Source organism: Urocitellus parryii, chromosome 11, assembly GCF_045843805.1.
Source record: "Urocitellus parryii isolate mUroPar1 chromosome 11, mUroPar1.hap1, whole genome shotgun sequence".
Taxonomy (NCBI): domain Eukaryota; kingdom Metazoa; phylum Chordata; class Mammalia; order Rodentia; family Sciuridae; genus Urocitellus; species Urocitellus parryii.
The window spans coordinates 51,904,127-51,920,598 of NC_135541.1; the positions used below are offsets into that span (position 1 = coordinate 51,904,127).

General features: G+C 34.0%; 1 protein-coding gene across 6 annotated transcripts in view; it reads left to right on the top strand.

Moving 5' to 3' along the window:
* The window catches only part of Srsf11 (serine and arginine rich splicing factor 11), a 35,600-nt gene that overhangs the window by 2,032 nt on the left and 17,096 nt on the right, over nt 1-16,472 (top strand). For 4 of the 6 annotated variants that reach the window (XM_026410031.2, XM_026410041.2, XM_026410050.2 and 1 more), the window contains exons 2-3: nt 7,532-7,750; nt 12,730-12,863. In XM_026410031.2, the coding sequence (XP_026265816.1) occupies nt 7,554-7,750; nt 12,730-12,863 (331 nt within the window). In that variant the 5' untranslated portion in view covers nt 7,532-7,553. Of the gene's footprint in view, nt 1-7,303; nt 7,751-12,729; nt 12,864-16,472 lie in introns of those variants that run through there. The other 2 variants (XM_026410039.2, XM_026410037.2) reach the window with 2 other exon arrangements.

Below are 16,472 nucleotides of genomic sequence, written 5' to 3' on the forward strand. Positions count from 1 at the left end.
TTGTTTGATTCATTGTGATTCTACTGGAATCTACTGAATTCTAATCATTATTGATGTTTAATGACATCATGTTGAAACATTGTTTCATTTTGAATAAAAGAGGCATATCCTATTTAATGACAAAATAATTCTGAAAAACTCAAGTGGCCATATACTTGTAAACATCAACAGATGTAACTGACATACATAAAAATTTTACTAGCATATAGCTGTAATAAAAATGGAGATTGAGGAAGTAAAAATTATTACCTCATGCAATTGGGAAAATTATATGTCTATCTCAAATTGATGGATACTGAAAGCTAATCCACTTGGATTAAATTTCTCCTTCTTTTTTCTTAAAGTCTTTCTTTTATTTATTTTTATGTGGTGCTAAGGATTGAACCCAGCGCCTCGCACATGCTAGGCAAGCACTCCACCACTGAGCCACAACCCCAGCCCCTGGATTAAACTTCTTTATGAAAGTAGTTACAATATTATATGGTTATATTAGTGGGAATTAGGTCTTTATATTAGTTGTATTACTTAAAAGTGCATTAAAAACAAAAGTTCTAACCGTTTTCAACACAGGTATGAAAGTGAAATTGTTAGCTTTTTAAAAAATGGTACATTATTAAAATAATATGAAAAGGTTATCTCCTGAGTCAGGCTGGCTACTGTTGTACACCTACTTTAGTAGCAGAATTATCTAGCTACAATTTATTATGTTCATTTTATTTAAGTACTGAAAGTTTTACTTTTTAAGCTTCTTTGCTAACTGAAAACAGAAACTAAAAAACAAAAATGTTAAGCACAACAATCATATGACCCAAAGAACTCTATTCTGTTTTGTAATGAAAAATAAGACTTTATCAAATTAAGATATAGCAGCTATCTTACATTAAAATTTAATAAGGTATTTTCAGATGTGGTTGTATTGGGGAAAATTATATGTCTATCTCAAATTGATGTAAAACATCGCTATGTATTAGATTTATTTTTTCAAAGTTGAAAGGTACAATTGATAAGATGGATTTACTGAAACAAATCTAAAATTTCTACTAAGGGAAAATGAGGTTAAATTGTTTAGGTTTTCTAAGCACATTCGTTTAAAAACTATAATCAAGAGCAAAGCAAGTCTGCTTTGCAAACATTTCTCTGAAGTTTCTTTTCATGTAAAATAACAGATTTTGCCTGTTTGAAGCAGTATTACATTTATCTTTCAAAATATTAGCTATGAGAACTTGTTATCTTATGTAAAAGTTATTGAGACAACATTTTAGTTCATGTTACAAATACCAATTTGTAATTTCATATTTGTTTTTCCTTTAGGTGTTTAAGTTCCAACTTTGGAAAATAGTAAAAAAAAATTTCTTTGAAGGCATTACATATTTTTCATTTTTATTAGTAGTTTTTCAAATGCGACTTTGAATTGAATTCTATTATTATTAAGAAGTGAGTGAGATAATTATTTTTCTTAGTGGAGAAAGTGCATTTTCTTTATGATTATACAATTATGTATTCTTTGTATTTTCCCACTGCTTTTCTTCATGCTTTTGAATCATGAAGCAAGTTTCCTGCTCTAAGAGATTTAATATTTGATTCTAATATTTGATCTTAGATCCTCTCTACTTTTGATATAAAAGAATTCTAGTTTACTGCTTTAGGAAAATAAAAAGCCTTTTATAACATGTTAGTGTTTTGGAGACACTAGTAAAATAGATGTATCCTAAATACTTTTAGTTTTTGTTATTGTTGTTTATTTTCTTTCTACTGAAGAAAAATGAAAACGATGGTGGATAAACCATTCTTGCAAATGCCAGTTAAGATAAGTGCTATGGTGTTGAGATTTGTTTACTAGTTATTGTAAAAGTCATCTGAAAATGGTTCTTATTATTCCTTGTAATTATTATTTTTAACCTTTGATAGCTATTACAGTATTCCTACTCTTTTTTTTTAAGATTAATATGTTGCACAACTTTGGTTAATGTAATGATGGTTAATATTATGATGTAATACCCATCATAATATTAAAACCCAATTGGTTTTAATATTATGATGGGTATTACAAATGAGGGAGCTTTGAATTAGTAAAGTAATTCAGAGGTAAAATTTGGACACCACAACCTTATAGATCATCCTCACAGTACTGTTCTATTTTTGTATTAGCATATACAAAATCTATTTTATTTTTTTTCCTGAGGTGCTAAGGATCAAACATAGGGCCTCACACTTGCTAAACAAGCACTCTAATACGACTTAGTTATATCGCTAGTCTGAAATCTACTGTTTTAAAGTTTAGTTATTCAGTTCAATTTAGTTTGCCACTTATGTACTTTTAAAAGAGAGTAAAAATTTATAAGTGGCAAATATTGTTCCACATGAGCAAAGCTCCCCTATACTTCTAATAAGACTTAATAATATGGTCTTTGAGGCTTCATCCTTATTCTTATCTTGTTATGGTTTGGATATGAACTGTTCCCCTAAAGCTCCTATATTAACACAAGCATATTCACAAGTGAAATATTAGAATGTGCAATTTGTGAACCTGTGTTTCTTCACCACGCCCTTCAGCCATGCTGTTCTGCCTCTTTTGGGGCCCAGAGAAATGGACTTGGCCAACCACAGACTAACCCTATGGAACTTTGAGTCAAAAGAAACTTTCCTTCCTCTAAGTTGTTCTTGCCGGGTATTTTGGTCACAGTGATGAAAAAGCTAATACATACTTAATGTCTACTATGCAGATATATGAGCCCAGCCTTGCTCTTTATCATTCTAGAAATACTTATTTTTTGCTTAACACAAAGCATATTTATCATTAGTATGGTTATGTCTATATTCCTGTCTTAAGGTGCTGACCTTTTTGCTTTTCTTTTTAAACTCATTGCCTAGAAATGTTACCTCTCCACCATCTCTTCTGTCTCTCAAAATAATTGCTTAACAAATGTCTCCAAGTGGTTTAGACTTCAACATGAGCTAACTGTGGCTTGAAATTAACAGCAGTTCATAGTTTCAAGGGAATGGGATGGCTACTGGGTGAAAAGCCTAATTGCCTTTAAAAATTACTTATGCTTTATCATTTATTTTTTAGTTCAGATTATTTCAGGTACTTAGTAATATTTTGCTTTGTTGGTAGTTTTTAATTTGTACTTTGGTCATTTGCATGTTTGTTCTGATCCATGCCACAGTACATTTAATATTATTCAAGGAAATGTGCAGGTGTTTGTATTGTTTGGAAGTATGAATATTACTGTTACTCAAAAAATGTGGAAAAGTTAAGTGAAGCCTTCCTAAAAGAATTTTCTATAGAAACGTTTGCAATTTATTAAGAAAGGGAAGATTTTGTTTAGCCATCATCTGCCTATGCATGCAATTGGTAATGTGCTGCTTTGGAGTCAAAATGATTATGAAAATGTGAAACCTATTTATATTGTTGTCATGTTTGTGTTGCAACAGCCACTTAAGGGAGAGAGTGCATTATTGCAATTCACATCTTTGCTATCACTTAGCACCTTATATAGTATTTTCATATCAATTTAATTTTGATAGTAATGCTGTTTAATAAGTGTTGCTGTTCCGTATTACTGTTGTATTTATCCACTGAAAAATTGAAGAAATTGTAGAGTTTGAAATTGACTTTCCTGTAAGTTTATGTTGCATGCCTCTGTGCTGGGCATTCTGCTTCATCCCTATAGCATTTATAATCGTAAAGCTAAACTTAAAGCTATATGTATCATTGGTCTCTATTTTTTATATAAAGGTAAGGGAGATCATGTGGTTAATTAGTAGTAGTACTTATTATGATAGTTCAGAACATGGATAGGGAGTGGAATGGGAATTGGGTGGGTAAAATAGAGGACTGCTTTTTTTTAACCTTCATATAGTTTACATTTTTAATATTTGACACATTACAATTTTTAACATGTTTTGTTAAAATATGAAATCTAAAGTAAGAAACTACGCTTTGTAAATTGGTTCTTCCTATTCATATTTTTCATGTGAATTATGAAGTTAGAATAGCCCAAGGTACTAGCTTAAAAAAAGAATGATGGTATAAAATGGAGCCCATTTGAAGACAGCCATTCATTTTTCAAAATAAGAGGTTTTAGTCAGATAATTGAGAACTCAAAACTAATCTTTATTCCGTCCCATTTCACAAGTTTAATTTTTTTCTAGAGTTATTATGATAAGCAGTAGTAGGAAACAACACAGAATAGTGGAAATAATAGGCTTTGAAGTGAGATACCTGGTTGGTTGGTTGGTTTTTTTAATACCTGCCTGCCCCTTTGTTACTTGTTTTATATATTAAGCCAGTTGCTTATTCCCATAACTCAGATAAGGAAATGGAAGTACAAAGTAATGAGCCAGAAGTCACAGTTATTTTAATTGGTAGTGGAAACCCATTAGTTTGACCCTAGGGCCTGTGTTAGTAATCACTCTGGCACCTTGTAAGTGTTATAAGGATTAAAGGCCATTTTAAAAGCATTCAGTCTTATTACTAAGTTGAGTACACTTTCATTTTTTTTCAGTTTTGTAAGTGTTTAAAATTAATTTTCTTTCATGAAGAGAACGTTAATTTTACAGCATAGAAAAAAGAAGTTAAAGGTCAAATGATGCAAATATCTAATTCCTTGATTAAGAAAAGCTAATATGAAAAAGCTAGAAACTATTTAACAATACATATAATTCTATTGAATGCCCCCCAGTGGATTTTTTTTTATTGTGAAACATTCCCTCAAATGGCCTTTGCTCAATTGAAATTCCAAAAGAATCTTATATAACTTAAAAATTGTACTGAGTAATCAGTGTTCCCCAGCTAAATGTTTCTGTTGACTCTATTCAATCCAAAAAGGAAAACTAATCTGTACAGATAAATCAACTGTGATTTTTTTCCCCCAAGCTCTAATTATAGCTGAGAATACTGTGCATAAGAATGTTGGAAATGGTGTCTTTTTAAAAGAAAAAAAAATTTTTTCAGTTGTAGATGGACTCGATACATTTATCTTATTTATTTATTTTTTTATGCAATTCTGAGAATGGAACCCAGAGCCTCACATATAGTAGGCAAGCCCTCCACCACTGAGCCTCAACCCCAGCCCCTGGAAGCAGTATCTTAATGGTTAGACGACTGTTAATCATGAAAACAAGGCTGTGACAAATTACCACATACAGATTTTTGCTTATAATTTCAAGGTGTTCTATCATTTTTTAAACATATAGACAGAATCACTGCTATTGGAAGACAGTATGAACAATGTAAAAGATGTATTTGGAAATAAACTTAGGTAGGCTTTTGTGTTCTGGTGTGTGTGTATTTGTCCATGTCCATCTGCCCACCTGTTAGTCTCTTAGTACTAACTTATTAGCTTCTCCATTTAGTTGGAGAAAGAAGAAAAAGAAACATGGAATTTACAATTTTTATTTTAAAACAGGTAATGTTTATAGAATTACCTAAATTTATAGAATTAGAACAGAAATATAATTGTGTAATTTATAAGTTAGGGATAGAAAATAAAGTAATAAAGTAGATCTACAGATGAGTTTTTCAGATTCACAAATTTATAGAAGTAGTAATTTATTTCCAGGGTTTTCCTTATTGATCTGAATAGTTATAGGGGAAAACAAATTTATATCCCTCACTTTGAGATTTTTTTTTACCTCAACTAAATTTCCCCTTAAAGCTCACAGTTATTATTATTGTCTTCATTCACCCAGCCTTTTCTGCATGCACATCCTATATATACCTTAGTAATGAGCTACCTGCCTGACAAGACTGAGCACATTATTTGAAGCACTCGTAAAGTTTTTAGCACATGATTGTATTCAGTAAGTTTTTTATCACATGTTGTCTTTGGTCCAGTATAATGTTGTTGGTCTTTAGGCACCAAGGTGCACACCTGTAGTTCCAATTACTTGGAAGGCTGAAGCAGAAGGATCAATTGAGCCCAGGGGTTTGGTGCCAGCCTAGGCAACGTATCAAGACCTGTCACTTTGATAAGGAGGATGATGAACAGGGAGATCAGGAACACTAAAGTTAATATTTGCCTTCCCTGTTCTCAAAAAGTATTTGTTAAGGGGAAGACAACTAATTTTGATTAAAAAGGCCTTTTTGCTTGTGCAAGATTTGCAGAATTGTGTAGATAGGCACAATATCACCATCTTTTCCATTAGTGTAAACAAAAGTTGGTAACAAAAAAACAAGTGACCTGCATTATGTAACTGGGAAAATGGTATCCATCAAGTAGAGTGATTGTATATAGATGTATTACATGAAGAACTTAGATCTAAATGCACAAGATCTTTCACAAGCTTGAGACTGGAAAGAACTAAAGCTGTTCTTTATAGTATTGGTACCATAAGAGGATTGGTATTATTTTGAAGATTTGCCTAAGCATTCATTATTCTCTGGTATTCTTAGGTATCTTTTTGGCATTCTATCAATCAGTTTAAATTTTCTTATCAATGTAGTAGTGTAGTGGTGGTTCCCTACCTTCAAGCAGTATTGTGGAGAACTTTTAAGTCATATTTCAAAAGCCTATCAGAAAACACGTACTTTTCCATAGTATGACTTTGGGTGGGGGACATTTTGATTAGAAATAGCATTAACTGTTAATAAAAATTATAACATTTGACATTCAAATGTAACTAGAAGTTTTCCCTAATCTATTCCCAAAGATGAGTTAAGTGATCCTGCCTTGTGCATACTTATTTCACTATGACAAGATCTTTTTGTAATTCTCCCTTTGAAATATAAAGTGGAAAGCAGTGGTCGACGGAGCAATGATATTTGAAAGCTTCAAACTTGTAATTTATTTCCTCTTATCTGGAATACTGTTCCCCAGAATTCAAATGGCTATGGATATAGATACCAGTGATTCAAAGTAGTTGTTTATTAAGTCCTACGAGGATCTTTAAAATTATTATTCAGTTGATCATAAGTTTAATATTACAGAAATTTGTAGTAAATATTCCAGGAAATTTGAAAGTGGTGAGAGGAAAAACTTGGTAGCTAGGATGGAAATATTAGTAACTCAAAAAATTTGTAGATATAGCCTATAAAAAAAAAGAAATATCGTGGGCGCTGTTGAATAACAATAGTTGCTAAAACGCAGTTTTTTGGAAGTAAGTGAATGCTTTCGAAGAAGAAGGGGGAAAAAAACCTTCTGAAAAACAAGGAGCTAAAGGGGGAATATGCTCTCCGTCAGACCACGCTCCCTCTTGCGTTTCTCCAGCGGCGGGCAGGGCCTGCTGCGCCTGCGCGGGGAGGAGCTGACGGTGACGCACCCGTGCGCCGCACAGCATTGTGGGGAGCTGGGGTCCGCGAGGGTGGTGGTTGGAGGCGAGGTGGGGGCGGTCGTTTGTTTTCTCGTGGTCTCGAACTCGCGCGCTCTCTTCCCCTCCTCCCGGCGTGCAGCGGGGAGGAGAAACGGCGGCGGCGGCGGCAGCAACAGCAGTGGCTGTAGCATCGGATACCCCTCTTTCCTTTCTCGTGAACCGGTTCCTCTTCCCTTTCCCTCTCACTGTTTGTTGTGTGTTTGATGTGTTAAAGCAGGAGCGAGAACTCGAGCAGCGCCATGAGCAACACTACCGTCGTCCCCAGCACTGCGGGCCCCGGCCCCAGCGGCGGGCCGGGTGGCGGAGGTGGCGGCGGAGGCGGTGGCACCGAGGTAATCCAGGTGACTAATGTCTCCCCGAGCGCTAGCTCTGAGCAGATGCGGACTCTCTTCGGTTTCCTAGGCAAGATCGACGAACTGCGCCTCTTCCCGCCGGAGTGAGTATCGTCCACCATCACCGTTTTTGCTAACGCCGCCCCATCCTGGGCCTAAGCAACACCATTTCCGTAGGCCCTGTGGCTGTTTTCCCTGCCGGGCTACGTTAGTTGGTGGCGGTGGTTGCATTTATAGACGAAAAGATGTGTTTTAGGCCTACAAAAAAATGTAGATAGCAGAGAAGACTTTTAGTGATTAGGAGACAGTGGCTCTTAATTTTAGGATTTTTTTTTTCTTTTCTCTTAAATTGTGCCAACGTGGTCGTTTGCTTTGGGATAAAGCAAGACAATCTGTCTTTTGTCATTTCGCGTATAGGTTAAATTCATTTTTTAAAAAAGGCAAGGTGTGTTTTTTTTTTTCTCTGCGGTCTTTGGAAGAAAAGTAACAAAACTATTTAGGCTAGCGTTAATTTAGTGTTAAAATTTGTAGGCCGCTATTTATTGCTAAGTATTGCCTTTAAGTGATTCTGACCCAGGGAATATGACAGGACAGATGATTAATTCAGTGAGCCTGAATACTTGATTTATATATGTATCTACACATATACACACACACAATGGATTATGAAGAGTCCTAGTGTTTTTCTTTTTTTAATGTACAGATTTTAGATGTTTCTCATTTGTCTTGAGAAGGAATTTTATAGAATGTCGGCATTTTGATTTAGAGTGTAATGACTTTTTTGTCCTTTTTAAAAGTTATGAAGAAAAAGTATTGTAGCAAACACTTGAAAAACAATTGTGTGCTCTTTGTAAATGCTTATTAGATGAAAGTGAAAAATGTTATTGGGAGTTTTATGATGTCACTTAAATTCTGAACCCGAAATTGAGATCCTTAAGAAATCTCTTGTGGTTGGTGTAATAAATCATTGATTTTTATACACTTCTGCTCAGTAGAATAATAAAATCAAATCATAATGAAGTATTTAAGTATTATCACATTTCGTGACTTTCTGTTTTCCAAAGACTGTTCAAATTGGTGTGTTCTTGATTTTTAAGTAAAATATACATGTGGAGAAAGGATTCAGTTATTGCCTTAGATGTGCTGTGGAGTTTTGGACACACATGTTATTTTGAACAGAAACTTCTTTTGTAATAGACAAATTCATAACGTGAGCTATAGAAAGGGATGTTTTGCTGATACTCAGCTTTTTCATAATGTATCATTAAGTTGTTTGTAATAGTAAAATGACAAGAAATAAGTGATATGTTTGAATATTTTATTACTGGGGTAATAAAATAATTTGAGATGCTCAGTTTGCTACATAATTCCTTCCACTTCCACAAGTTACTAAGAATTTCATATAATTGCTAACTTTAAAGTGCTTTTTTGTTCTCTGAGGATACTCCCTTATGGTGCATTTATAAAAAGTAAAAGAAGTTTTGGGCATTTTACTGGTTCATTTTTACTTAATGAGTGGGCAGTATCTTAGAGGAAGCCATGATGGACAAGAATCTGCCTTTTTCCTTTGTAATCAGGTGAATGGTTATGTCCATCATAACCCCGATAGCTGCTGGGCAATTGTTCATCCAGTCGTGTGACCTGGGGTGCTGTCCATTTGGAGGATTCCTTTCCCTGTATTAGAAGATAAATGTTAATACAATAATGCTCTTTGGCTCTCTACTTTATGTTCCCACATACAGTCATTTTCTTCTGAAAATATAGTGACTGTTATATAACTTAGTGGGCCTCTAGATTTGAGCAATCCTATTGATGGTTAATTTTTATCTATTTAATGTTGAGTTTTATTTGTTCCTTTATTACTTTTTCTCAATAGCTAGTCTGATCTGAAAAGTTGGTAATACTTTATGATTTCTATAAATTGACTGAAGTTATCAGTAGTTTGCCAGGATTAATGTGCTTTGGGCTCCCAGTGGTATAGATTGGCTCATCACTCCATAAATATTTTCTTAACACGGAAAAAGATTGAATGGCTCTAATGTGAATACGTCTTCACCTGTTTTTGTGTGTTTGTTTGTGTGTGTCATTTGGATATATTTGTATGTTTTTAATTTTCCCCATTTGTATGTTTTTAATTTTCCCCAAGAAGGCGTTCATATCTGCCAAGAATTCTTTTCTCCCAGAATGTTCTTGACATAAGCGGTTCCATTTGTTTCTCAATAGTCACTTTAATCAGAGAAGCTTTCCTTGACCACTGTATCTAAAAATATGGCTGCTCTGTATCTTCTCTGTACTACTTAGTGCTGCTTGGGTTTTTTTCTGTTGCCCCTGTCACCAATTGACAGGTAAGTTCAGCCTTCTCCCTGTCATTAGAATGAGATTCTTGAGTTCATCAACATTATCTGCAAAGCATTTTTTAAGTACATATATGTACCATATACACTTAGTGAAATGCTTCAGTTTTAAATGTCTATTTTGGGGAAATTTTTCTGGGATTATATCATGTATTTGATAGATTACTGGAGAAGGTGTCCAGCTTGGTTTTGCTATTGGATTTGTCTGTTATTTCAATTCCTTAAAGCCAAAAACTACTGGCCTGTGATTTTACATAGAAAAATGTTGTCTATCTTCACAGGACAGGAAAACAGCCCTGCAACTATTTGAAAGCATCTATCATTGTCTCCTACATTTGTTTTCTTAAACTTTCATGTTGACTAGTTATTGAAACATATTGGAAATTCAACATTGTTTGTCTACTGTAAGATGCTTTCAGAATTTTTCTTACCTTATTCATTACAAACCCAGAAGGTGTATTTGACCTTATTTTCAAATAGTGAACTGAAATTCTCATAGGTTGTTTTGTCTGCCCAAGCTAAGCTATCAGTGTCAGAACTAGCATTTGAACTCTTTTATTATGTGACTTTTCCCCTACCATTGTATCAGGGGTTTGTTGGTTTAGTGAAGCAATTTGTGAGTTGTGGTATTATTTAAGTAGATACTAAATGTTTAGTTTTAGTGGTATTTCACAGTGGAGAATACAACTGGAGGGCTTATTAGTTAATGATCCTAGTGAAGCATGTCAGTTATACAGTAACATCCACTGTAGCACTGAATATATTTTAAAAGAATTTGAATTTGAACAAATGTTTGTTTTGATGCAACAATTTGCTGTGCATTTCTTTATATATTATAGGTCAGTAGAATTAAGTTTTAGGTGAATGTCATCTTTCTTACATATGCTTCTTTGGGGGGGCTTTGGAGATACTTTGCTCTATAAGCTCAAAATTCTACAATCAGAAATGGTTGGCACAGTGTTAAGGTAAGAGTTTAAAGCCTGGGATTGGTGGCCTAAACCAGAGGTTTTCCAACTTAAGTGGCTGTGAATATGTACTTGGGATTTGTTAAGAATCAGGACTCTTATAAAAGGAATTCACTAATTCAGTGAGCTTTAGATGAATATCAGGATTTTGAATTTTATGTATGCATCCTAGAAGATTATGAAACGGCCCTCAGAGGACACTTTAGAATAACTTGAGGGCTGGGAATGTAGCTCAATGGGAGAGTACCTTTCCTGGTACTCATGAAGCCCTGGGCTGGATCCTGAGCACCCGAAATCAATACTATCAGCTTTTAAGGTGGAAGACAAAAACATCATAACAGTCTTCTCATTTGTCCCTGTGTCATCTAGACTTGCACAAAATTCCAGAGTACAAAAGATTGCCCAGTAAATGGAAATAAACTGAACAAATAGGCAGTTCTGAAGAAACTATTCATTACATGTTCTTTAACAGTGTTATTTTTTTATCATTGTATTTGTTTTTTCTTTTAATCAGATAACAATAGTGGTAAAGAATTGGTAGAGAGTGCTTGCTGTGTGCATGTGCACATATGCTAGACGAGCACTCTACTGCTGTCTACTGCTTATATATCCAGCCCTTTTTTTTTTTTTTTTTTTTACTTTGGGACAGAGTCTCATTAAGTTGCCCACGCTGGCCTCAAACTCATGATCCTCCTGAGTCCATGGGATTACAGGTGTGTGCCAGCCACCTCACCAAGTTGTTTGGATTTTTTTGTTGAGGTTTAATGAAATGACTGCTGGGTAAGAAAAACCTTATTTCAGACATCAAGTAAGAGTTCAGTGCTTTTTCCTCTAGAAATCTTCATTTAATTAAAGGAGAATTGAGAACCTGGATTTTTTTCCCCCCCACAGATGCTTTTAATGTGTTACCAAGGACAATTTGATTGTTACTGCCTTTGGGCATTGGTTTTCAAATAACTTGATGTAGGATTGAAAACCCTGCCTTTTTTTAATCTTTTCCTTTCACAGGGAATGTTATGACGGAAATTGGAACCCTTTTTTTTTTTTTAAGCCTACTCTTGCATTAGCCACTTTTTTTTCTTTTATCTGAGGAAGCAGCTTGCTAATGAAAGAAGCTTTTCACCTGGTGAAGTAATACAGGGGTGAACAGGTGCCTAAAACTTTAAGCACCCCTTGTGTGCTTAAAATTTTTCTTTGAAAGTGCTCCAACCTAAAAAAGACCCAGTTGTTGAAAGTGCCTAGGAGTCATAGCTATCGGTTAAAAACATCAATTTATGGAACCAGTTCATTATGCAGGTCAAGAAAACTCAGATATACCTCTTAATGATAGTCTTTTATTTTTGAAGTGGAGAAATTAGCAGAAAGAAAGGTTTCTAAACCAAAACTAAACAAATAGTTGGTTTGAGAGCTGGTATGTGGACCATTGTAGAGCATTTGCCTAGTCCTTGGTTCAGTCCTCAGCACCACAACATTGATATTAGGAAAAGCATGTTGATATTTTTGTGATCTCACTTTGAGATTAAGAAAACTCTAACTTGATACATTGTAGATTTAAATAGGGATTAATAAGTATTTATCTACAGTGCAACTTTCTACATTAGTGTACAATACATTAATTTTCTTTTGGATTGGTTAAAAGAAATGTATGTGCAATTACATGTTTTTTTCTGATTATTCTACTTGGGGTATAGGCATTGGTTTGCAAACAACCTTTGTGTCTATGCTGATAATCTTTTTGTTTGTTTTTTTTTTATTATTTTTTAGTGATTCACCTTTGCCAGTCTCATCTCGTGTCTGCTTTGTTAAGTTCCATGATCCAGACTCAGCAGTTGTGGCACAGCATCTGACAAATACTGTATTCGTTGACAGAGCTTTGATAGTCGTACCATATGCAGAAGGTTTGTGCTTTGTTTTAACTACCTGTGTGGGCATCCTAAGATGACCATCTACCTCAGTATAGTTGTAGAATGAGCACTAGTAGCATGTTACAATCTAAGCAATTAACATTTTGAAACCCTTGTTATACTGCAGTACATAATTCTTACTTGCAGTTTTTTTTTTAATTCTAATTATTAGAAATCGGATATTTTTAAAAGAATCTTATCTTTTGCTTTCACATTCATTGAAATCACTCCTAATTGTAACTCTCTGAGATACATCTACTTGGTTAATGTTAGATTTTATGAAAAAGTCCCAAAGGTAAATGGCTAACTCCATGAACACTTAAGAAAAAGAAAAAATCCTCAAAGTGCATGTTGTTTTTGTTTTAAATAAGTGACTAGGTTAGTCTTATTTCCTTGAACTGATAACTTGTGCAAAAACAAACCAAAAAAAAAAACCCCACGTTGAATTCCAGTATACCAAGGGTTGCAATGATACTGGTTTTTGTGAAAGTTCAAGATTTCCTATAGCTTAGGTGCCAGATGGGCACTGGGTATTTTGTTTTTATGCCAGATTTTCTTGTTCATTCTTGTTATATTTTCTAGAATATCTCTAAATAATAAATTCTTCTCTCTGTTATTTGTGTGTGTGATTTTTGTAGTGGAGAAGGCAAATGCAAAACCCTTCCAGATGACTGAAAAACAGTGGGTCCTCTGCAGCTACAGGGGATTCTAGACATTAACTAAAGGCCAGCAAGCACTCAAGTCCCCCAAGTGTTTTCCTGGTGTAATCATTTGTTAACTACATTTTCTCTCTTTTTACATTTTAGGCTGTTAATTTGACAGAAAAATATGAGCAGGTTTTTTGGATCTAAAAAAGCCACTGTGACAAGACAACACTATTTTAATACCATTTTGTAAAAATTTCTAAGGCATATTTTATAATTAGTTTGTTCCCAGTGTACTGCTACTTGATTTGCTTTTTGGTAACTATAAATTTTGATCAAAGAAATCACATGATAAAATTAATGGATTTTAAGTTAATAATTTACTGACCAGGATTTACTTGCTTTCCCCTTTGTTTAATAAACTGGTCAGTGGAAGCAGAATCTTGTTATTGTTGATTTTAGATGCTATTGGATCTTTGAATACAAATGTGAACATTTACACCATACCTTGTAAAAGTTGTGAAATGTCTAAATTTGGAGAAATTGCCTCTGGTTTTCTAAAGAAATTAAGTTATATTCAGAGATGGGTTAAGGCATGCTATTTAATAAGTACATTTATCTCCATAATATTAAATTGTATGGGCTCAATTTTAAGGTTCTTAAAAATAGATAATTTTTGAGTTAGTATGTTTTGGTTAAGCATTTCTTTTATGTCACTTGTGCCTATTATAGGATAAGACTAAATCACCAACAGAAAATTGTTACAGAGTTTACAATTCAGGATGAGTAGAATATATATAGGTCTTGAAACAAGGGTCAAACCATGTGAGTAATATGCAAAATGTTTGAGTTAGCCATTAAATTTAAAGAATGCTTATTGGCAAAGTGTTACAGTTACCAACCCTGGAACATAATACAGTATATCATATAACTGACTTTCATAAATATTTTTAGGTCCCAGTAATTTTTTAGATCTGGTTTTGAAAGTGAGGTTGGGGAATACATAAGAGAATTACAGAAGTATTTAGTTCTGAAATCTATTTTTGCTATATTTAATTATGGTATGATATGCTGTATTCATGTTATCTCCACTAAGTAATTTGATGTATTCAATTCCTTTGTCACCATTCACTCTGGTTTTAGCTCTTACACTTTGGTGTTGGCTCTTGGTCAGTTGTTTTAGAACAATAGACAAAAAGTCTACGGTAAGGAACAGTCTTAATTGATAAAACATATAGCCAGTTTGGAAGGAACTCTTTAAAGTAATGGATATGGGGGTTATTTAGGTTCCTTTGGTTAATGTTTGTTTCTTTTGTCTGTTTCTTTTTCTTTCATTTCTACACATTCATGCAGTATTTCATGGTTCTATCAAAGCAGCAGTAAAAAAAATACTCTTGACGCATGAAAATTAACTGGTGAGGGGCCTCATTGCTATTTTTAAATTGTAGTTTTATTTTTAAATAGTTTTTTTTTTTCTTAATCAGAGGATCAGATGCATGACTTTTTTTTTTTTTAATGGATGCAGATCTTCTATCAGGTGTCTCACAATAAATTCAAGAGGATTTTAGTTGGCCAGAAATGTTGCAAATGCACTAATTTGACTAAGATGTTGATACTTAATATATCCTCTTGAGACATAATTTTGCATGCAAAATTATCCCTTAATCTTTGTAGGTTTGTTAATATTAATGCATAAATGCCCTATATCTAAATGATCTTCTCCCCCCCTTCCCCTCCATAACTCTTGGTATCTAAATTGATGACAGCTCTGACACAAGCAAGATAACAGTGCTGTGTAGTATACATTTGTTTATATTATCGGCACTTCTCAGTATAGGTGGAAGGAACCATTACCTTTATTTAACAGTGGTTTTTCTTTTTTGTTGTTGTGTTTTACAGTTCTTTTCCCTGGTTCAGCCTGAACTATATACCAGGCCCTGCTGAAAATACCACCCAACAGTTTTCTTCTGCAGCTTATCCAGTTTCTCTTAAGTGCCCTGTACATATTGTATGTTTTATGATGAGATGCAGTTTCTTAATATGTATTACAGAAATACTACTGGTATTTGCAAATATGTAGTTTAATTGTATTATTGAACTCTCATTTTGGGGGCTTGGGCACATTAACAGATTAATCCATCTGTATAGGGCTTTTGCTGTTGGATAGAATTTAAATTGTCTACATAAATATTTGTCTTAGGACCCTTAGATTTCATCTGAATACACAGATTAGGCTTTAAAAACAGACACACATGTCATTTGGGGCATAAGAAGTTTGGCTCAGTTAGCTTTTGAACTGACAGTAGCATTTTTTTGGTATGGTTAGCATGGCACATGTTGGAACATAAAGCATTTTACTGTACAGGTAAGGAATGTGCCATGTTGTTTTACCTATTCTCTCTCACTCAGTACCACCCCCCCACCCCCACACACACACACATTCCGTGTGTATTCAGAAACATTCATATTCATTTTCATGAGTCAGCAAAAGCCCTACGCTTGATTCCAACAGAATATTTCCTTTACATACTTTTCTTCTCTTAATTTTTACAAAATTTGTATGGTAGGTGTAAAAAAAAATCATAGTAACTGTACCATATTATTAACCCCTAAATCAAACTTTTTTTGTCTTGTGTATCTTGATTTTTCTGTGTGCTTTATAGTGAAGCAGCCGACACGAGTCGTTGTTCATAAAACAGCTTTTGAAAGTTGAGAGCACACCCCTGGAGAACCGACTGTGCTTGCTTACGTTTGGTTCATGACTTAAAAATCGAGTACAGGTGATGAAATCTTGGCAGTGTTAACAAAAAAGTAGTGTGTATTGTGCTATTTTTTTTTTACTCTAGAAACTTAACCATTTGTAGACAAAAGGAAACAAATTTTCACACATTGAAGTTTCATTCTGACATAAAATTAATGATAAATAATCATATAGAGATCAAGCTTTATATTTTAGCGA